Source organism: Panthera onca, chromosome F1 (genome assembly GCF_046562875.1).
Source record: "Panthera onca isolate mPanOnc1 chromosome F1, mPanOnc1 haplotype 2, whole genome shotgun sequence".
Taxonomy (NCBI): Eukaryota; Metazoa; Chordata; class Mammalia; order Carnivora; family Felidae; genus Panthera; species Panthera onca.
In genome coordinates this window covers 70199905-70221302 of record NC_138355.1, presented here as the reverse complement: position 1 = coordinate 70221302, position 21398 = coordinate 70199905, and the positions used below count along the sequence as shown (strand labels likewise).

The 21398-nt window shown below is 62.6% G+C and overlaps 1 protein-coding gene across 13 annotated transcripts in view; it reads right to left on the bottom strand.

The window, feature by feature from the left end:
* ARHGEF2 (Rho/Rac guanine nucleotide exchange factor 2) overlaps positions 1-21398 on the bottom strand; it is a 58472-nt gene that overhangs the window by 17587 nt on the left and 19487 nt on the right. For 5 of the 13 annotated variants that reach the window (XM_078441229.2, XM_078441226.2, XM_078441227.2 and 2 more), the window contains 12 exons: positions 12318-12462; positions 10186-10253; positions 9806-9869; positions 9190-9319; positions 8863-8972; positions 8605-8751; positions 5762-6012; positions 5482-5607; positions 4965-5082; positions 4528-4776; positions 2434-2510; positions 1710-1879 (listed from right to left, as the gene is read on the bottom strand). In XM_078441229.2, coding sequence (XP_078297355.2) covers positions 1710-1879; positions 2434-2510; positions 4528-4776; positions 4965-5082; positions 5482-5607; positions 5762-6012; positions 8605-8751; positions 8863-8972; positions 9190-9319; positions 9806-9869; positions 10186-10253; positions 12318-12462 — 1655 coding nt within the window. The other 8 variants (XM_078441230.2, XM_078441234.2, XM_078441235.2 and 5 more) reach the window with 7 other exon arrangements.

The window sequence follows — 21398 nt, the reverse complement described above, 5'->3', positions numbered from 1 at the left end:
ACCAGCCCCGGGCCCTGGCTTTAGTCACTCCTGACCCCCTGCTTTCCTTCACACCCATCATCTGTCTGTACTGGTGTGTGTGTTACCTCTCCACAGGCCACCTGCAGGGGAGCGCCATGAGCACGGGCAAACACAGGCTTTGGCGTTAAGCAAACTGGGCCCCGATCCTGGTCCCACTATTTACCAGGTGGTAATCTCTCTGTTTCTCCTCTGAAAAATGGGTATATCTTCTTCACAGGTTTTTTGATAGAATTAAATGAGATAACGTAGCAGTGCTTTGAACAAGGCAAAAGCTCAATAAATCGATTACAAAAAGTAACATTAATTCTAATTTTCACAGCTACAAATACGAGTGCTGTTAATAAAGAGGCCCCCAGGGATCTACTGTCAATGGCTCAGGTGTTTTGCACTTTTCCCAGAACAGGCAATGTCCTACTTTTGTACATTTTTGAAAAATTTGTTCAAAAGTCTAAATTGCCGAAGTAAACAAAAGGTTACATATTACAAAGTAAAGAAAATCCAGTTCTAAAAGCAAAAAAAATTTACAAATATCCTTATTGGGTTTATCTTTTGGCATCCTCTTCAAGGATCCATTCTGAAATTTTACATGCGTTTTGTTTTTTGTCATCATAAAAGACACAGCACTGCTGAGGACATCAACTCTAACGTGTGTCTAATGGAAGCTGGAGGTTGGCTGAGGTAGCACACTGAGCAATTTCCTTCTTGCCTCGCCCGTACGAGGTGCGCGCATGAGACTTACTCCTCTTACCTCCAGGATCAATGGTTTCATTCCCTTTTTCATTCAGTTTTAGAAAATAAAAATAAAATGCAATCCAATCCAAGTAACAGTTCACTGCCTACAGACCAGGGTGTTCATGCAGCTGAAACTGTACTGTGGGCCGTCAGACAGGCCACCATAGGGTTAGGGGTTAGGGGTTGGGGCTAGGGGTTAAGGGTGAGGGGTTAGGGGTTGGGGTTAGGGGTTGAGGTTAGCGGTTAGGGTTTGGGTTAGGGTTAGAATTAGGGGTTAGGCATTGGGGTTGCAGTTAGGAGTTAGGGTTCGGGGTTAGTGACTGGGGTAGGGGTTAGGAGTTAGGGTTAGGGGTTAGTGGTTGGGGTAGGGGTCAGGGGTTAGGGCTAGGGGCGGGGGGTTGGGGTTAGCGGTTAGGGTTTGGGGTTAGGGTTAGAATTAGGGGTTAGGCATTGGGGTTGCAGTTAGGAGTTAGGGTTCGGGGTTAGTGACCGGGGTAGGGGTTAGGAGTTAGGGTTAGGGGTTAGTGGTCGGGGTAGGGGTCAGGGGTTAGGGCTAGGGGCGGGGGGTTGGGGTATGGTCAGGGTTAGAGTTAGGGGAATGGGGGTTGGGGTAGGGTCCGCTCATCGTTGGGGTTTAGGGTCTGGGTCCAGTTGAGGGTCAGGGGTTAGTGTCCAGGGTCAGGGCTCAGGGGTTAGGGGTCAGGGTTAAGTCACAGCTCCAGCTCCAAGCGGTGCTCTGTCAGCTCACGTTGCTGCAAGGTGGTCCGGGTTGTCTTAATAGAAAATACGACTGTACGGGATACTTGAACACAGGTGAGCATTCCGGCTTTGGGCCATCGTGTTTCTCCCCCAGCCTGTGCCTCCACCTCTGGACCCCGGGTTCTTTCCCCCAGGGAGGGCGTGCTGCGGCCCAGGCCCCTCGGCTGCAGGTTTCCCGCGGACGTGCACACACTCACACGCGCACGCTCTGCTGAATGACTCGGATCCAGGTGCTGCGGTCATCCCGGGATGCTGTGTGGACCTCATACATCTCAGGGGGTGCCGCGCTGATCAGAAACATCCCTTTCTCCTGGTTGGCGATGTCCCGTACAATCAGATTCTGCAGTGATACCACCGAGGGCTTGTCCTGCCAGTCAGAAAGGGGGAAATAAGGGTATCTCGGTCTTCAATCTTTCTGGAATACCCCGAGGATTGAGGGGCCAGCCTGCCATACAGGGCACAAAGCTGTGGTGCAGCCAGCGGGGTCTTTAGGAGCGCACATGACCTCTGACAAGTTAATTAACTTTAATGTTTATTGGGGGCCCGGATGGCTCAGTCAGAAGAGTGAGCTACTCTTGGTCTTAGGGTTGTGGGTCCAAGCCCTGCCCATGCTGGGTGTAGAGATTACTAATAAGTAAGTGAACTTAAGAGAAAAAACACATAAAGAAACACCTTAAAGGCTTACTTTCCCCATCTGCAACAAGCGGATTAATAATGGACCTCCTGACAGCGTAAAAGTGCCTGCATGCAGTGACCATACATGTTAGCTGTTTTTATGCCTTATGAGATATGACAATAATGGTTACAGTAATAGCCATTTGACTCGGGAAGATCCCAGGGTTCTTTCCAGTTCACATAGAAAAGGAAGAAGAACCCATAGCACCGGTCTGTGCTGAGAAAGGGGAAGGAGGCAGGTCTCACCAGGGCAGGGAAGATGTACTTCTGGTCCTTCTCCTGGAGGAACACCAGTACATCTGTCATCAGCAGCATTAGCACATCTGGGCAGGGGGAGAGGTGGGAGAACAGCCAGCATCAGAGGCAGGGGGAGGGATGGAAAAGAGGCCTCAGAGGCCTGGGCGGCCGCTTGCCTCCTTCTCAGGGACCAGGCCCAACGTGTCCACTCGGGGCTCCTGCCTCTCTTCCTTCTGGTTGCTTCCTCTTACCTTTGCGGCCTCCCACCCGCCCATTCTTACACCTCAGAAATGCCAGGAGAGGGAGCCTGGGTGGTTCAGTCAGTTAAGGATCTGACTTCGGCTCAGGTCATGATCTCGCAGTTCAGGAGTTCGAGCCCCGCATCGGGCTCTGTGCTGACAGCTCAGAGCCAGGAGCCTGCTTCGGATTCTGTGTCTCCTTCTCTCTCTGCCCCTCCCCTGCTCATGCTCTGTCTCTCTCTCTGTCTTGCAAAAATAAATAAAATGTTAAAAAAAAAAAAAAAAAAGAAAAAAGAAACACCAGGGGAGAAGAGGCATGTGCCACCAGATCAAACAGCCTCCCGGCTAGAGAAGACTACAGGGGGTCACCGGTGCCTCTGAAGGAAGCTGATGCTGGTTTCTTAACCCAGGGACGACAGACCCCAGGATGTCTGCTGCTGGTCTTTAAGGGGTTCTGTAAACCTTCTGAAGTCGCAGAAGCAATTTTACATGTTAATACAACACAGATGTGTATTTTTTGGGTGAAAGAGTCCAGAGTTTTGGGGGAGGGTAAAAAGCATCCCCAGAGCAGGACGGGCCACCCTTTTTCAGCCTTTAAATTCCATGCCTTGGGGCACCTGGGTGGCTCAGTCGGTCGAGTGTCTGACTCTTGATCTCGGCTCAGGTCATGATCTCGCTATTCGTGAGTTCGAGCCCCGCGTGTCTGGTTCCATACTGTCAGTGCGGAGCCTGCTTGGGATTCTCTCTCTCTGCCCCTTCCCTGCTCTCTCTCTCTCAAAACAAATAAAAGTTCAAAAAATACATATATTTAAATTCTATGCCTAGCAACCGACATAAGGGTTTTTAGGCTGTCTGACCTAAAATCCCCCTGCCTGGCACATTCCCAGTGCTCGAGGGGCAGGGCGCAGGAGGACTTCACATCCACCTCTCCCACAGCTGAATAATCCCATCTCCCTCCACCCCAGAGGCCTCCTTCTTTGTCCTTCTCTGTCCCACCTTCCAGCCACTCAGATCCTGAGTCCTAGACTTTAGCAATGACGGGAAACAAAAGGTCAAGTCCCCAGAACTCAGATGTCACAGTCAAAAAAACACAGGCTCACCCTTTGCCCTTGGAGATCTTACTAAACTGTGGGCACACAGAGGGGAGGGCTTTTGCTAAATGCTTCAGAAATAAAGCTCTCCAGCCTTGCTATTTTTAACCCCCACGGTTTATATTCTTAGCTGCTGCGTGGGAGGGATGGAAAAGAGGGAAAGGGATGAAGACAGGCGCGGCAGGCACAGCAGTCCCCCAGCCTGTGCAGTGGGGACTTCATGACATGAGACACAGACTCAGGCCCAGGGAGCAGGTTCCCTCATTCCTCACCCCCAAAGCCGAGGCCTGCTACTCTCTCTGCCTTGCTTTAGGTAGGAAAGGCTTGGCCTGTGCGGTCTGGGAAAAGAGGCTGGGAAGGCACCCCCACCCCCACCCCCCCGCTCTCTTGTGTCTTCCCCCTCCCGCCTGTCCCTCACTGGGCTCTGCTCCCTGCTCTGTGCCTTCCCTGCCTGTGCTCCCAAAGCCCCCGCCCATTCTGCAGCCCCACCAGCTGCCCCTGGTCCTAGAGTTGCTCCGTCTTTCTCACCAAGACTGCTGGCTCTCTGGGCACGCAAGGACCAAAGAAAGGGGTAAATCCTGACCAGGAAGCCCCTGTGCGGTCCGTGAAGTTAAATACAGAACTCGGACTTTGGCTGCAACAGAGACCACATATTCCCTCCCACGGGGCCCCCCAGACGTAGGGCTGCAGAGAGAGATCCTAGGGGCTGGATGCTTCTCTCTCTGTATATCTGGCTCCAGGCTCTTGCCTGGCCTGCCGCGCTGACCACTGACCTTTGAAGCGGCCCGTCGCCGTCTTCCAGAGCAAGCAACCATCATGGATGAGCCTGCGCCTCAGAAGCTCCTCTCGGCCAAACGGGCCCTTGCCAGGCACGGGGGTCTGGGCCCGGGGGTCCATACGGTGGTAGATCTCCTGTAGGCGGGCTCCCTTCTCCAGCTCATGCACGTCCTGGTCCACATTGGACAGCAGCTCCTTCACCAGCCCCAGTGCTGTGCTCAGGTCCTGGCGCTCTTCCTCAGTCCCTGGTGCCCAGGGTTGGCATGAGGGACGGCCGGTCCGCTTCAGTCCGGCCCCAGGTCCCACGGTGTCCTGACCCCGTCTTCGGACGTTGCCAGGGGCTCTGCACCTGATCCCGCCCCTTCCCTGGTCACGGAGCCTTTTCTCACCCGACAGACTCCCCACACGCCCCTCCCCGGGCCCACTCCCTCACCGTGGGAGTGCTGGAGGATCCGATTGATGAGCACCGGGTACTTGGTGATGCGCTGGGTCACCAGCAGGACGCACTCCTGCACCCCATGCCGCTTCAGCACGGCCGAACGTGTCACCTTCTACAAGGGCATGGGCAGAGCTCAGGGCCGGAGTGGGGAGAAGGGGAGAAAGAACACTGGATTTGGAGCCTGAGCTGTGGTGCGGACCCTAACTGGGCCGTTCCCCTCCGCTGGCTTAGGGGGCTGCACCTGGAAAACGGGGACCACATGCCACGGATTTCCTACAAGGACCCACCAAAGCGGCGGAAAGCACCTGCTCTAGGGGAGCCCGGCCTGCTCAGTCAGTGGGGCGTGTGACTCCTGATCTCGGGGCCGTGAGTTCGAGCCCCACGTTGGGCATTTGCTCTACCACCATGAGGGCTTATGGTGGACAGGCTCCATGGGGCTCGGAAAGCACACGATGCCCCCCAGGAAAGGGCCTGCAGGCCCTGCACGCAGGTCCTGGAGAGGTCTGCTCACCCGAATGAACTGCTGGAAGCGTTTGTCCCGAGCATACAGCTCCTTATAGAGCTTTAAGGCCTTGGTGTGGCGGCTGCAGAACTCGGAGTAGGTCTTCCGCATCTGCTCTGCGCTGGCACCTGAGAACTGGAGGGCGGGGCTGGGTCGGCAATGAGCCCCGCCCCCCGGACGTGAGCCCCGCCCCGGACGCCCGCGGGCCTCGCCAGCCCTCCTGGCTCCACCCCCCCAGGATCGGAGAGTCCGGTCGCACCTCGGCGTATGGGCCCCAGCCCCTTCTCACCTGGCTGATGAGCAGGTCCCCCAGGCGGTGGATGACGAAGTTCCTGGTGCTGCCGGGGCACAGGGCTTGGCGCCGACGCTCCAACAGCTGGCCCAGGAAGCGTGTGTGGATGTCACTGAGCTCGTCCACGCAAGGGAACAGGCCCTGGACCACTCCGGGCTCCAGCTGCAGCTCTTCCAGCATCCCCGTGCGGAAGAGGCGTGTCATGATCTTCAGCGTCCGCACGTGGTGCAGCTCCGTCTGGATGAGCTCTGTGGGGACACAGGTCGTATGGACTCTACCTTAGCGTGGCTACAGTTGATACGGCCTAGGCTGGGAGCCTCAGGGCTCATGTGAGGTTTTTAAGGTCTCTTCCAGGTTGCCATTCTGCACCGTTATGGACTCAGGATTTTCTAATCATCCTGTGGCTTTCTGCTTTGCTACCTCAAGCTGTACTGCTGGAGGCCAAGAAGCACGTGCCCTGTCACGTCCAGGTTTCCCACAGCCCCCAGAGTGATGCCCCGCGTGGAACAGGCAGGGAGTCAAGGTAGAGAAGGATGGGGTAAAGACAGGACCTGGGACACCAATAGCCCAAGAGGTGGAGGCAAACGGCAACTTGTGGGCTGGAGGCCAAGGTCTGGGGGGGCTGGTGGGCTAGCAGGGTTGGGGGGGCTGGCAGGGTCTGGGGGGGGCAGTGGGCTAGCAGGGTTGGGGGGGGGCAGTGGGCCAGCAGGGCTGGAGGGGGGCTGGCAGGGTCTGGGGGGGGGCAGTGGGGTAGCAGGGTCGGGGGGGCAGTGGGCTAGCAGGGTCGGGGGGACTGGCAGGGTCTGGGGGTGGCTGGCAGGGTCTGGGGGGGTGGTGGGCTAGCAGGGCTGGAGGGGGGCTGGCAGAGTCTGGGGTGGCTGGCAGGGTCTGGGGGGGCAGTGGGCTATCAGGGTCGGGGGGCTGGCAGGGTCGGCGGGGCTGGCAGGGTCTGGGGGGGCTAGCAGGGTCTGGGGGTGGCTGGCAGGGTCTAGGGGTGGCTGGCAGGGTCTGGGGGTGGCTGGCAGGGTCGGGGGGCTGGCAGGGTCTGGGGGGGCTAGCAGGGTCAGGGGGCTGGCAGGGTCTGGGGGGCTGGCAGGGTCAGGGGGCTGGCAGGGTCTGGGGTGGCTGGCAGGGTCTGGGGGGGCAGTGGGCTAGCAGGGTCTGGGGGGGGCTAGCAGGGTCAGGGGGCTGGCAGGGTCTGGGGGGCTGGCAGGGTCTGGGGGGGCTAGCAGGGTCAGGGGGCTGGCAGGGTCGGGGGGCTAGCAGGGTCTGGGGGTGGCTAATAGGGTATGGGGGGCTAGCAGGGTCTGGGGGCGCTGGCAGGGTCTGGGGGTGGCTGGCAGGGTCGAGAGGCTGACAGAGTCTGGGGGGCTGGCAGGGTCGAGGGGCTGACAGGGTCTGGGGGGGCTGGCAGGGTCGGGGGGACTGGCAGGGTCTGGGGGGGGCAGTGGGCTAGCAGGGTCGGGGGGCTGGCAGGGTCTGGGGGGGCTAGCAGGGTCTGGGGGTGGCTGGCAGGGTCTGGGGGGGCTAGCAGGGTCAGGGGGCTGGCAGGGTCTGGGGGGCTGGCAGGGTCTGGGGGTGGCTGGCAGGGTCTGGGGGTGGCTGGCAGGGTCAGGAGGCTGGCAGGGTCTGGGGTGGCTGGCAGGGTCTGGGGGGGCAGTGGGCTAGCAGGGTCAGGGGGCTGGCAGGGTCTGGGGGGCTGGCAGGGTCTGGGGGGGCTAGCAGGGTCAGGGGGCTAGCAGGGTCTGGGGGGCTGGCAGGGTCTGGGGGTGGCTGGCAGGGTCAGGGGGCTGGCAGGGTCTGGGGTGGCTGGCAGGGTCTGGGGGGGCAGTGGGCTAGCAGGGTCAGGGGGCTGGCAGGGTCTGGGGGGCTGGCAGGGTCTGGGGGGGCTAGCAGGGTCAGGGGGCTGGCAGGGTCTGGGGGGCTGGCAGGATCTGGGGGTGGCTGGCAGGGTCAGGGGGCTGGCAGGGTCTGGGGTGGCTGGCAGGGTCTGGGGGGCAGTGGGCTAGCAGGGTCAGGGGGCTGGCAGTGTCTGGGGGGCTGGCAGGGTCTGGGGGGCTGGCAGGGTCTGGGGGGGCTAGCAGGGTCTGGGGGCTGGCAGGGTCTGGGGGGCTGGCAGGGTCTGGGGGTGGCTAATAGGGTATGGGGGGCTAGCAGGGTCTGGGGGGGCTGGCAGGGTCTGGGGGGGGCTAGCAGGGTTGGGGGGCTGGCAGGGCCGGGTGGCTGGCCGGGTCTGGGGGTGGCTGGCAGGGTCTGGGGGGGGCTAGCAGGGTTGGGGGGCTGGCAGGGCCGGGTGGCTGGCAGGGTCTGGGGGGGCTGGCAGGGTCTGGGGGGCAGTGGGCTAGCAGGGTCAGGGGGCTGGCAGTGTCTGGGGGGCTGGCAGGGTCTGGGGGGCTGGCAGGGTCTGGGGGGGCTAGCAGGGTCTGGGGGCTGGCAGGGTCGGGGGGCTGGCAGGGTCTGGGGGTGGCTAATAGGGTATGGGGGGCTAGCAGGGTCTGGGGGGGCTGGCAGGGTCTGGGGGGGCTAGCAGGGTTGGGGGCTGGCAGGGCCGGGTGGCTGGCAGGGTCTGGGGGTGGCTGGCAGGGTCTGGGGGGGGCTAGCAGGGTTGGGGGGCTGGCAGGGCCGGGTGGCTGGCAGGGTCTGGGGGGGCTGGCAGGGTCTGGGGGGGGCTAGCAGGGTTGGGGGGCTGGCAGGGCCGGGTGGCTGGCAGGGTCTGGGGGTGGCTGGCAGGGTCGAGGGGCTGACAGGGTCTGGGGGGGCTGGCAGGGTCGGGGGGGGGCTAGCAGGGGGAAGGACAGATAAGAGGCCCGGTCAAGGTCAAGGAGGAGGAGGAGGCTCACCATAGATGACGTCCTGCTGTTTCATCACCTCCTTCTTCTGCTGCTGCAAGAAGCTGCTGTCCACGGCTAGGCTCCAGGAGTCGGCCGCAAAGTCCCTCTCGTCCGTCTCAAAATCACTCATCAGCTCACTGTAGATCACCTCTGCCCCTGGATGCCAGCGGGGCCCGCGACTCAGAGCCTGACGCTCCTCGCCGGGTCCGGGCCGAGACCCTTCCCGCCCGGCCACCCGCAGGCCTCCCGGGCCAAGCGCTCGCTCACCTTCATCGATGAGGGACTCCACGGACAGGGCTCTGTTCCGCATGTTGAGGGAGTCTGTGGACTGGGACAGGATTCGGCGCAGCCCCAGGGGGGACTCGTCACTGAAGTGTCTGACGGAAGAGGGTCTGTGTCACCTAGACTCGGGCAAGAGAGCCCTCCCCAGGTGGGGAACTGAGGCTGGGGTCTGAGGGGCACTCACCCTGAGTCCTCCTCCTTCCCTGTCCATCTACAGTTCCGAACCCAGGGCGGGAAGGGCCCCGCAGGCTTCCTGCTCCCCACTGCCACTCTCTGCCCGCCTGGCTGTCCCCTCCCCGAGCAGAGGCTCACCCAGCGATGTTGGTGGTGGAGACGCTCTTGGCTAAAGACAGGGAGGAGCGGCCGCGGCGAGAGCCGAGCAGAGACTGCCGGAAGCTGTCGGAGGGGTAGATGGCGGAGCTCGGCCGCTCCCGGGGGGCGGCTGGAGGGGAGACCGAGCAGGTGTCAAAGCTGCAGCTTCCCCGGGCCCAGGCCTCCCAGGCTCCTCTCCCACCCTCAGCCCTGCCCCCAGTCAAGGAAGGATCACAGTGGAGCCAGCTAACACGTGTGCAGTAACATCTGTCTTGTCTCATTTCTTCCCCCAAACAAGCCTATGAGCAAACTGAAGCTCAGAAAGGTTAACAGACTTGTCCAGGGCGACTCGGCTGGTGGCCGAGTGGGGACTCAGACTCTGGTGTTTCTGACTAAGCACCTGCTCCTTCTGTTACACCAGAGCCGTCCGAACCGGCTCGTGACAGCTGCCTTCGACACCCCCAGGGCAGCGTCCATGCTCGAGAGACCAGCCAACCCGGGGCCCTCACCCCCATCTAAATTCTGCCCCGACAGCCCCAGCATCCACTTCCAATCAAGGGGGCAGCAGAGCCGGGGTACTCTGGGGAGGGGCCGCCTGTGTGCCCTCACGACTCACTCTTACTGCGCAGTGAAACAGACTGGAGGGCAGTGCTGTTCTTTAGTAAGGCAGCTTTCTGTTGCTGTGGGACAGAGCAAAAGAGAGACACCGAGGACAGCCGTCACCAAGGGTCACCCCCGCAGGCACGGGCAGGCGCTGGGCGGCTGGCCCCCTGGGAGAAGGCCGGCAGCACGGTCAAGGGCACAGGGCGGCTGAGCCCAGCACTAGGGGACCGTGCCCAGAGCAGGAGGCTGGCCGCACGGGGCCCGAGGCCTGGGGCTCACGGTGTGGACCGCCCCACGGCGAGGAGAGGGGTGGAGGAACACAGGGTAAGGAATGAAGGAAGAGGCACACTCACTACCCTCTCCCCCAGCCCGCTGCCCTCCCGGCCGTCTCACCTTCTGCTTGACCTTGGTGCAGTTGGCGAGGGTGTCTTTACAGCGGTTGTGGATAGTCACATTGCAGGCTGGGGGGGTGGGGTGGGGTAGAGAGGGTGAAGGGAGGGCCGGGTGGTACGGGAGGGGACGCACCCACACGCAGACACCCGTCTCCCCCTGGCCACGCACTCTGAGACTCCCCTCGTCCCCGACCTCTCAGCCACTACCGCACCCGTCCCTCCTCTCCCCTCCCCTCCGCCTCCCCCTTCCTTCCAGCAGGAAATCGGGTGAGGGGGCGGAGGGGGCCGCCACAACTAAGCAATCCCAACTCAAAGGTGATCTGAGGGGTGGACCAGAGGGAAGGAGGGGTCATGGCTGCCAGAGCTGAGCTCAAGGAGCACAGGGGTGGTTGAGAGTGGCAGATGGCAGAGGACGCCCACGGGACAGGAGAAGGCACGGAGCAGCTGGGTGGGGGCCAGGGGCAGGGGGGTGGCCAGCGTCCCCGGAGCGCCCAGCATGTGGTCCGCATTTACTTGATCCTAACAACCCTTTGGGGCAGATTCAATTATCCTCATTTTATAGACGAGGAGCCTGCCTCCCGCAGAGGTCAAATCGCCTGCCAGAGGTCAGACCCCCAGTGGCAGAGCCGGGATTGAAACCCTGGTCGTGTTCTTTCCGTTGAACCACATGTTCACCCACCAACTGTAGCCAGGCCTAAGCACTTCGCAGGCGAGTAGAGCCGGTGCTGGACCGGGGACAGGCCCTGCCCGGTCCCTCTCCAAAGCCCATCGGCCCTCCCCACCGCTCGGCTCTGACTCCTGCCTGCCCCTTCCAGGCCCGGGGCCTGTCCCCCACCCAGGGCAGACCCACAGCCCCCACACTCCACCTGCTCCTCTCCCATCACCCACCCTGCCATGGGGTAAAAGAGGAGGAAAGGAAAGGAAGAGTGGCCAGGCCTTGGCAGTGAGGCTGTCCCTGTCCCCAACACGCCTCAGCCCTCTGCCCTCTCCCGCTTCCCCCGCCTCGTCCAACACAGGAAACTCTGCCGACTCCTTCAGACAATACCCAGCCCCAGGCTCACTTCCACAAATACAAGGCCAGCAGGGTGGGGTGGAAGGGAGGGCGGGAGGGGGCTGGGGCTGCCCCACTCCCCCGTAGCTCCCTTCTTCTACCCCCAGCACCCAGTGTCTCTGGATCAAACCTCCGCTTTCCACCTGCTCTCAAAATAGCACTTGCTGCCTGCCTCCCCGGTTCCCCTGGCAACAAGCTTCCCGATGGGGACCTCTGTCAGGCCTCTGCGGGGTCTAGACTGGGGTTCCCTCCTCGCCCTCCTCACTCTAAGTCGGGGACTGAAGAAGCGAGGAGGCCTCACTGGTTCTTCCAGGGGCTCCTGCCCCCATTCCACGGGGGCTGAGAGGCTAGAGCCCCGGTCCTGCCGTGGCAGCAGGTGAAGATCTCAGAGGCGCTGCAGCCAGAGGCCGCTCTGCTATACACTGGGGGGAGCAGGAGCCTTCTGGGCGGGTGCGCAGGCGTGCGGGGAAGGACAGCACCCGCCTTATACCTCCTGCTTGCAGGGCAACCCTCAGATGCAGGCGAAGGTCAGGAGTTCCGACCTCTACCCCCCCACACACGTCCCTGCTCTTCTCCCTCTTTCTATCAGTCACACTAGAAATTTGAGACGGATGGTCCTGATCCTGTCCTCTGCTTCAAACTGCAGAGGCTAAAAAATTTCAGGCTCCACCCAGTCGATAGAAAGGGAGGAGCAAAAAGGGACCCTGACGCCCCGAATGTCCAGTCCTGCCCAGGAAGACCGGCAGGACCAGGTGCAAGGCCCAGCCGGCCACCCGGCTCCCCTCACCACCCCCCGCCCCCAGGACATTCCTGATCCTTCTCCAAGTAGTCCCTCTAACCCTCAGCAGCTGCTTGGGGAGCCAGGGGACACCCAGCGGACAACAGCTGCAAGGGGAGCCACCGGCCTCCCCCCCCCCCCCCCCCCCGTGCCCCCAGCCACCATCCCTCGCAGGGAGGGAAGGGAAGCAAGGGAAGCGCTGGGCCCGGCTGGGACTCCGGGAGAGTGACCCTGTGCATCCGGGGCAGAAAGGACGGAGGGCAAGGCTGGGGTCAGAGCGACATCCAGGGTGCAAACGACTCACTTGGACAGATGAGGGCTTCCTTGGCCGTGATGCTTTTGTTGCAGGCATAGCACATGGTCATGCCCGACACGGAGATGGTGGTGAAGAGGTGCCCGTTGGTGTAGCGGGCGTCCTTGACTTCCTTCATCTTCTCCTTCTCGCGGGTCTGCGGAAGGGGCGAGAGACGGGAAGTGAGGCCGGGAGACAGCCGGCGCCCGAGGCGTCCAGAGACAGGCAGGTCGAGGGAGCAGAGCCCGCGTGGGGCTGCCGGAGACAGAGCTTCCCACGGGGAGGGTCCGCCGCGGGGTCAGCGGCAGCCGTCGGGAGCGACCGGCCTCGACCTCACCGGCCCCCCGGCCTACCTGGCCCCTGCGGCTGGGCTGCCTCCGGTGGCCGCTCATCTGGCCGCTCATCTCCCCGGCTCCAGCCCCTGCGTCCTCAGCGCACCTCCCAGCCCTGCTGCACTCGCCCCCGGGCTGCTGTGCGCTCTCCTGCGAGCGGGGAAGATGCGCAGAGGAGGGAGAGCAGGCGAAGCAGAGGGTGCCAGCTCACCAGCGCGTTCCAATCCATGGGAGTTAGCTGCTCTGATAACCATGACAACGGGTGTCGCGGGCTAGGCAGTCACGGTGGGGGGCAGGAGAGCCCCTTCTCAGATTGGCTGGAGGGCAGAATGCCTCCACTGTCGCCCCCACCCAGAGGTCAGGACCCCACTCGAGGGTCCCCGTGGGAGGCCAGAGCCTGGCCACTCCTCCTCCCTGGGCTCTTTGAGGAAGGAAACTCAGCCCATGGGTCTCCTTCCTCCCGGCAGGAAGCCGGACTTTTATTCCTCATGCTGCCCTCCAAAACCTAGGCTAGTGCCCGCGGCCACCGCCCACTCCCATCCCGAGCCCCTTCTGGCTCTACCCTCCACCCTCCGGCCGCGACACCGGTCTTCCGGCTCCGGCAACACGGGGCACAGAGTACCTTCCTTGGGGTCCCGGAGGCTGGCATCCCTGTCCCGGCCTTCCCTCCTCCTGCAGCCCCAACCTCTGCAGGTCAAGTCTCCTCTCCTCTGCCCCTCAAGTCCCTAAGCTTCCCCAAGAGCCCGAGACGGTGGGAAAATGGGCTGCCTTTCTTCCTGCCTATTCCAGGACCTTCCTCAGTGGTCACCTCAGACCCCTGGAGTCCCTCTACAGAGAGGGTAGCACACAGGACAGGGGCTGGCCGAGACCCGCCCCACCCGCCCCCGCCAGATTTCCAAGCTCTCAGGAACCAGAGTGGGGCTCAGATTGCTGAAGCTGAGGGCAGGCGACCTAAAGTGGAGGACACTGCCCAGGGCCTTGGGACAGAGGATGTAAAGCCAGGGGACAGCCCTTGGCCTGGGCCCTCTCGGCCCCTGCACATAGCAGCTGGGAGGCTGAGGGGAACCACACCGCGCTGGTGCGGGGCTGGTGCTCCGGGCTCGGGACAGAAAAGGGAAGTATGTAGGAGCTGAGTCAACAGCACAGTGGCCACAGTGCCTAAGGCCTCTGGGGTCCAGGGTCCTCCCCTCACCCCCGACTCAGAAGCTCCAGGTCTGTCAGCCAACAAGCACAGCCTGGGGGTCTCAGGGTCTGTTCCCCACTTCCGATCACCCACTTTCCCCCCTCCTCCTCCTCTTCCCATTTCCTCGTCTCCTCCCTCCTCGGGGTCATCTCCCCACCCCCAGCCTCCCCCTTCTCACCCGCTCCCCCTCCCCCGCCCTGCTCCCAGTCCTGGTTAGGGAAGCTGACTCCTGTGGTCCTGGCCTCCAGTGTTCCAGGCCTCCAATTTTCTACGCTGGTACCTACCCATCTGGACCTCTAGAAAATTCTCCCTTTGGGCTAACTTCACCTGTCTTGCCCCAAATTATAGCTCCTTAGAAGATCAAATCCTCCTCGGAATCACAACCTTGTAGGACCTCAAAGACCAAGCGCCTGTATCTCTCCCCTTGCCGCACACCCTCTCTCCCCTGCACTCCTGGGCTCCTCTAGGACACCGATGAGAAGTCTGAACACTCACTGGGCTTGAACTGAAAGCAGCAAACCAGCAAACATGAAAATCACACGGGAAAAACCACATCTGGAAGGGGTAGCGGTGTGGGTCCACCCCGTGCAAGTCCCCTCCCCACCCCCTGCGCCCTCCGCCACCTGGAGGCTCCCCCTGTACAGAGGCAGGGGAGGGAGGGCGAGGACGCGCAGCCAGAGCACAGGGCTTCTGGGCCCTTCCCTGCCTGCCATCGACACCCGACAGAGGACCCAGCCCCTCCGCTCCCCACACTCACCCTCTCTCCGAGGGGCCCCCTCTGTAGGTGAGCCAGCAGCGGGCAGCAGCCACAGCAGCACATCCCACCTCGGGCAGCTAGCGGCCCTGGCACCGCCTAGTGCTATTGTCCTGTGGCAGCCTGTGCCCGCCCCAGGGCTCGGCCAGGGGGACGGAAGGACCCAGGACCCACCACTGGGGGGAGGCTGTCCCTGAGACACAGTGAGTGGTGCCCGCCTCTCCATCCTACTCTTTTCCAGGTATTCTGAGGACGGTCCCGCTCGGCTCCGACCCACCCGCAGGACAGCCTGTGGGGCGAGCACTGGGCCACGACCCCTGATCTACACTGGCCGTGCCGAACGTGCAGAAGCCCCTGCTTCGGGGCTCAGTCCTCCGACTGGTCAGCCCTGCTCATCCGCCCCACGGAAGCCTGGCGTCGGGAGGCAGGGAAGAAGGCGCACTGGGTCGGTCCCCTGGCTCGGCGGCCTCTCCAACAGGCACTGGGCGCACATTTGCAAGGGAAGGGAGGACGACTGCGAGGAGGGATGGCGGACACTGAGGCCCGGGGTCCAGCAGCACCCTCGCCCCGCTCCGGGGACCCCTCAGTCCTCACTGGAGCACCCCCCCTTCTTTCTACTCCACTTCCTTTGAGCCTAGACCCTGAGGGTTTCCTCTGGGGGCCCGGAGAGGCCGACCCAAAGCTCCCCTCCGTTGTCCCTCCAGATCGTGGTCACTTGGGGGCAAGAAAGGCGAGGGGACGAGGGCAGTGTCCCCGTCTTCCCCCTTCTCCGCACTGTGCCTCCCTCGGCGGCAAAATGAGCAAAATGGTGCTGTGTGTGAGGAAGCTGGGCTCCCTGGTGGGCAGCAGTGGGTGGCAGAGCCCCCCAGGCAGGTGGGCGCCTCTCCCAGCAAGGCCCCGGCGCTCATTCTTCCACCGGGCGTCCACGCCACGACCTCCGGGGCAGTCATGTGGTGCTCAGAGCCACAGCCCCTTCCTCAAGATGGTGAGGCCCCTGCAGGGTGACCAGAAGGCACCCGAGGGTCCCACTGGGATCCAAGTCACCTGCGGCTCAGCGCCTGACCAGCCGGGGCGCAGAGTCATAGGCTGTGGAGTGCACGGGGTCGTGGGGATGGGGGCTTTGGGCTGGGAAAGGAGCAGACAGAGGGTTCCTGGCCACAGGACTGAGAGGAAGGCCAGGCTCTGCTCCTTTGTGAGCTTCCCGGCGACAAGATAAAGGCAGCAGCCCGAGGAGAAGGTGGCCAAAGCCGGAAACGTAACACAGAAAGACATCACCGGACACACAAAGGCACTTAATAAATGCTTGCTTGATGAATGAGAATGACACGCCAGACAACGGGGGCGGAGGGGGCACACTGGTGGAGCAGCAGAGGGGCGCTAAGGGCCATGGGGAATAAAATCAGGCCGGGGACCCTGAAACTCAGGCCTCCTGGACCCCAGCCTGCCCCCTGCCCGGCCACACCTGTCGGGTCAGGAGAGAGACAGCAGAGGGGAGGGCGGGGGGGGGAGAGGCAAACAGACGGGCATTTGTGCAGGCGAACAATAGCCGTGCCAGGACTCCCTGCCCTCCTGGCACAGGGCAGGCCGGCTGGGCTGGGAGGGGGCAGCTGCTGCCTGCACCCCCTCCCCCAAGACACACAAACAAACCCAGGAGGGTCCAGCCAGCTTCCCTCAGCCGTATCTCTCACCAGCTCCAGGAGCCCTGGCCAATCTGCTCACTCAGGCTACTAGACGGCCCTCAAACCAGAGACGGAAGCTAAAAATGGAACTACTTCCAGAAAGCTCAAGCCCCCTAATCTGGTGACCGCGGCTCAAGACAGTAACCCAAAGCATCTGGGGACAGACAGCCACACACACACACACACACACACACACACACACACACACACACACACACTCGACACAGGTCACACGCTTGCATGGGATTCACACATTCAGATCTGTCCCCTCCAGGATCCAAGGTCGGTTCCAGGGAAGCCAGGACTGAGCTCAGGCCCCTCTCTCTGTCCTTTGCTGAGCCCAGCCGGCCCTTCCCCAGGCACCAGCAACCCCTGCAGCAGTGACTTCCCTTCCTCGGCTCGGTCCTGAACCTCCATGACCCTAGAACCTCTTCCTGTGCCCCTAAAAGCTTCAACCTCCCCGGGACCCTCAGTTCCTGCAAAACTTCCTTACAAAACTGCCAGCCAGCCGGGTCAGCCCCTCCCTGCTCACCCAGCCCTCCTCCCCGGGCCCAGCTCCTCTCCCAGTCCATCCTGCACACAAAGCCAGCCACCTCTCCTTACCCAGAACAAAGAAATCGCCTCTCCCTCTCTCCCACTCCACCTGCCCCACACACGCCAATGCTGGGGGCCTGGAGACTCCAAGGGGACCCCAGCCTCCAGGGCCGTCCTGGAGGCCCCTGCTGGCCCCTAGACAGGAAAGGACCCTTTGTTCTGACACGTGAAGGTTAGGATTTGGGTGGGGGAAGAGCAGGGGGCCAGAGGGAAAGGGGCCTGTGGGGTCTGGAGCCAGGGAAGGTAGGAAGCAGAAAGAATGGGGAGTGGAGAGAAAGGGGTGCCGGGAACAGACACGTGGGGAGGGGCTGCAGTCAGCCTCTGTGAAGCTGGGAGGAACGGGGTATTCTCCCTCACAGTTTCTCCTTCTCTGAGAAGTCCTGGGTGTCAGGCAGGGAAGCGGGCAGGGGTGTGGGCTCAGGGCTTGGTCTGACCCATCCCTCCAAATAGGTAGCAGGGGAGACCATCTTCCTCAAATAATCTCATTTCCAGCAGGGCCCCTCTACTTCCCACCACAGTATAAAAAGAAAGGAGACAGCTGGTGCGCTGGGGGAGGGGGAAGAGGGGATCCAGGGTTTGTTGGCCAAGCACCAACTCCCCCCTTCTGTAACCACAGCTTTCCGGAGGCGGCCCTCCCCTTCCGACCAACCCAAACCGACAACCACCCTCCTCCTGCGGCGCTCTGCCCTCAGATCCACCCACTCAGTCCCCCCCCAACCCCCCACTCCCCAAACCACAGCAGGCCCCAGGACAGAAGGCGCCCCAGTCCCCCCCGCTACTAGAAAGACCAAGGCATGAGGACCCAGGTATCTGGCCCCCCAGCTCTTTCCGATGAAGAAGGACCCCAGTATCTACCCTCCCAGAGGCCCTGTCTACACCCCTCTCCAGGTCTGCCCCCCACGGCTCCCTCTTGGCTTTCCTTTTTAGGGTGGAACCAAATTTCCGTGGTTTCAAAAAAACCTCTCCGCCCCCCTTTGGCTCTACTCCAGGGTCTCAGCTCAAACGGTTGAAAAATAAACAGACTCTCAGGGCTGGGGCCTGGCCGGGCCGGGGTTGAGCAGAGCCCGTCTGCCACCCCACGGCTCCAGCACACTTCCTGTCTTAGGCTCTGCTCAAATCCCCAGTTGCCTTCCTGTTGGCAGAATCTCATCCCGGCCCCCGAAGGGAAAGTTCCGGGATGGAACCTCTCCCAACTTAGCCTGGAGACAGGTAGCCAGGCTAGGAGTTAGGAGGAGTGTGGGAGGGCTTTCCACCATGTTCCAGGGCTCCCAGAGGGCACTGCCCCCTTGCTGCAAGCACCGTGGGGATGATGGGCACTGGGGCAGAGGGAAGGGCACTGGGGGCAGGGCACTGGCGGCAGAGGGAAGCCAGAGATTAAACCAGCTATTGGTGGGGTCCTGGCCCTCCTGATAATGGGTACAGTGCGGGCGACCTGGCTGCTGGGAGGCGCTGTCTGCATGCCACCGGCTGCCAGCTCTAACGGACACCTCATTTCCCGGGGTCTGGGGTGTGCAGAGGTCATGGCCTTGAAGAGTGGGCCTGGCTACAAAGACAGGGATAAAGGATACTTGGGAAGGAGGAGGGCCAAGGATAATTATACCCCAGACTGGAAATGGAAGGTGAATGGGTCCCAGGATGAAGAGTGAAGGAAGGGCTAGGGAGAGGAGGGAGGAGGGGCGACAGGGGCACAGAGCCGGCCAGCGGGTCACCCTTGGGGTTTCACGCAGGGAGAACAGGGGGCTTGGAAGCTGGCGGGTCACACAGGGACGGCGACCCGAGGCCCTGTGTTCCAGAAACAGGTGTGCCCAGGGCCCCGGAGGACGGAGGAAAGGATCCCAACTACACAAAGACCTCTGCTCCCGGCGCCTGAGGGTGATGGCTCCTGGGGGGAAGTACGCCGTCCCGACCCCAGCCACCCGCCTACCAGAGGGGAGAAGTGAATCACAGCTGGAAAGTCCATCTGCGGGGGGAGGAGGGGCTGACTTTTGTCTGGGGGGTGGGGGGCGGCGGCGGCGGTGCGGGCGGGCGGAACCGGGAAACCACCCCTCCAGGCCCCTGCGCCGGATGGCGGGGACAAAGGGGGATGAGCACGCCGGCGACCGCGGGGCGCAGGGGCCCCCGGGCCGAGGGGAGCCCCGTCGACACGCGCACCTCCCTCCTCCCGCGCGGTCCCTTCCCGGAGCAACTTTCTTCCGGGCGGCCGGGCCGGGAGGGGGTGGGGGTGGGGGGCGGCGCGGGACGCCCCCCGGGGGCCCGGCGCTCCCTCCCGGCCCCGCCGCCCCGCGCCCCCAGAGCCCACCTTGCTCGCCAGCTCCCGGCTCCGCTCGGTCCGCGCGCGCGTGAGCGACTCGATCCGAGACATGGTCGGGGCGGCGGCGGCGGCGGGCGGTCCCGGGACAGGAAGGCGGCTCGCGCGCGCGGCCCCGCGCAGTTCCTCAAACGCGAGCCTCCCCGCGGGCCGGGGGCGGGGGCCGCCGGGCCGGGCCCGGGGCGCTGGCCGCCGCTCGCCCCGCCGGCCCTGCGCGCCCTGCCCGCGCCCTGCCCGCGCCGACCTCTACCCGGGAGCCCCGCGGCCCCCCGCCCCGCGCGCTCTGCAGGGAGCCCCGCCGCCCGCGCCGCCAGGCCCCGCGCGCCGCTGGGGGCAGGGCAGGGGGAGGGCGGGGGAAGCGAGGGGAAGCGAGAGGCCGGTCTTTACCGGGCGTGGAGGCGAGGGTGCGCGCCCGAGGACTCTCCCGCGAGCCCCCCGCCCCGCCCCGCCCCGCCCCGAGCGGCGGCCGCCCCCGGCCCCGCCCCCGGCCGAGCCCCGCCCCCGGCCCGCCCCCGGCCCGGGCGCGGGCTCCGCCCCCTCTCGGGAGGCCGGGGAAGTCCTTCCTGGTGTCTAACCCCGCTTCCCTCCGTTGGCTGTTAGGCCGGAGCCGAAAGACTGGACACCGGCCCGCCCCCGCTCCGGGGGGCACTCAGGGCCTGGCCGGTCTCCCCACAAGCGGCGGCGTGCAGTGGGGCATTGTTTCGGGGCCCTCTGCCGCAGCCTGAGCCACCCTCCACCTTTGCCGAGTTTCCTGCTGCTGCAAACTTCCTCCCCCAATCTAACTATAATCCTTCACACTGCAGTTCATTTCTGCCTCTCAGGCTCTCGCATTTCTCTGCAGGGCCTTGGGGCAGAGCATCCTGGGTCTGCACGGTCCTGCCTGACTCTGGTCCCAAAAAGTGTAGAGGAAGGAGGGAGAGGAGGCCCAACCCAGATGCCGCAGCTCCCGGCCCGGCTCAGAGGCAGCTCCAGCCAGTATTTCCAGCCCAGCTCAACACTCCCCTTAGGTGCCAATTTTAGCCTCTGCCACTATTTTGGGCTTGCTGCCTCACCACTGGCTGAGCCCGTTGGGCTCCTCACCCCCAGCACCACCTCCACACTGCTCCCCTAGCCTCCCTCCTAACAACTCTTTCATCACCTCCTTCCTCACCCATTCCACTGTTTAAGAATCCATGTACCGCAAAGACCAGAAAACAGGAGAGGGGATAAGCCCGTTTCAGGCCGGATGGAAATTAGAAAGCAAAAAGGACTTTCCCAGGGCCAGGAGGCAGGCTGGTTCCCCCAGGCTTGCACCTGCGGGGAAGACCTTATGGGAAGGCCCTAGGAACTCCCCCAAACCAGAGATCCTGGCCCAGAACCCCAGACTTGACCTCCCCGCAGTGAGCAGGCAGGGCTGAGGAATGTACTAAATTTAAAAACGGAACAGACAACCAGAAGCCAGAATCTTGGCCTGGTGGATCCACCCACTGGGGGCTCAGAGACCAGGGGTGGGCCAGGACCCGAACTTTTCTCCCAGGCCTAGGGTGGGACAGTGCCACAAGCTAAGGATGGAATCTTAAAGGGCCACATTGTAGTGTGGGCACCCAGTGGGTGGAGCCATGAGGCCAGGACCTGAATCGCAGGGTTTGAGGGAACTCTCAGGCGGGCCTCAGACTCTGTGAAGGAAGCAGACCTCAGGCTCCAACCCTTTTCTGCCTCCACCCCCATCTTCAGTGAGCTCTGTGTCCCAGCCTGGCCCTCGCTCAATGCCCACCTCTTCTGCTTAGGAGATGAGTGGCCAGGAAGGGGGTTTGGGAGTGGGTAGAGGAAACCCGTCTACCTTGAGGAACAGCTGGGCTTTTAGAGAGCTAAGCCTGCTGCCTGACTTAATTTTCATCTTATGCATCCCGGGAACACTTCCAAAACCAAACCCTTGCGTCGTCATCTCGCTATCCCCGCCCCACTCCTATCCACTGATACTTCCCGTTATTTTCAGAAATTATTTTTTAGATGCCCCATAACAAAAGGCAACCCGAATTTCTGCCAGAACCTAAAAGTAGCCACCACCAGAGCCCGAAACTCTTGACCTCGGGATCGTGAGTTCAAGCCCCACATTTGGCTTAAAATAAGAATCGTCAGGGGTGGCTCAGTCGGTTAAGCATCCAACTTCGGCTCAGGTCACGACCTCACAGTTCGTGGGTTCAGGCCCCGTGTCAGGCTCTGTGCCGACAGCTCAGAGCCTGGAGCCTGCTTTGGATTCTGTG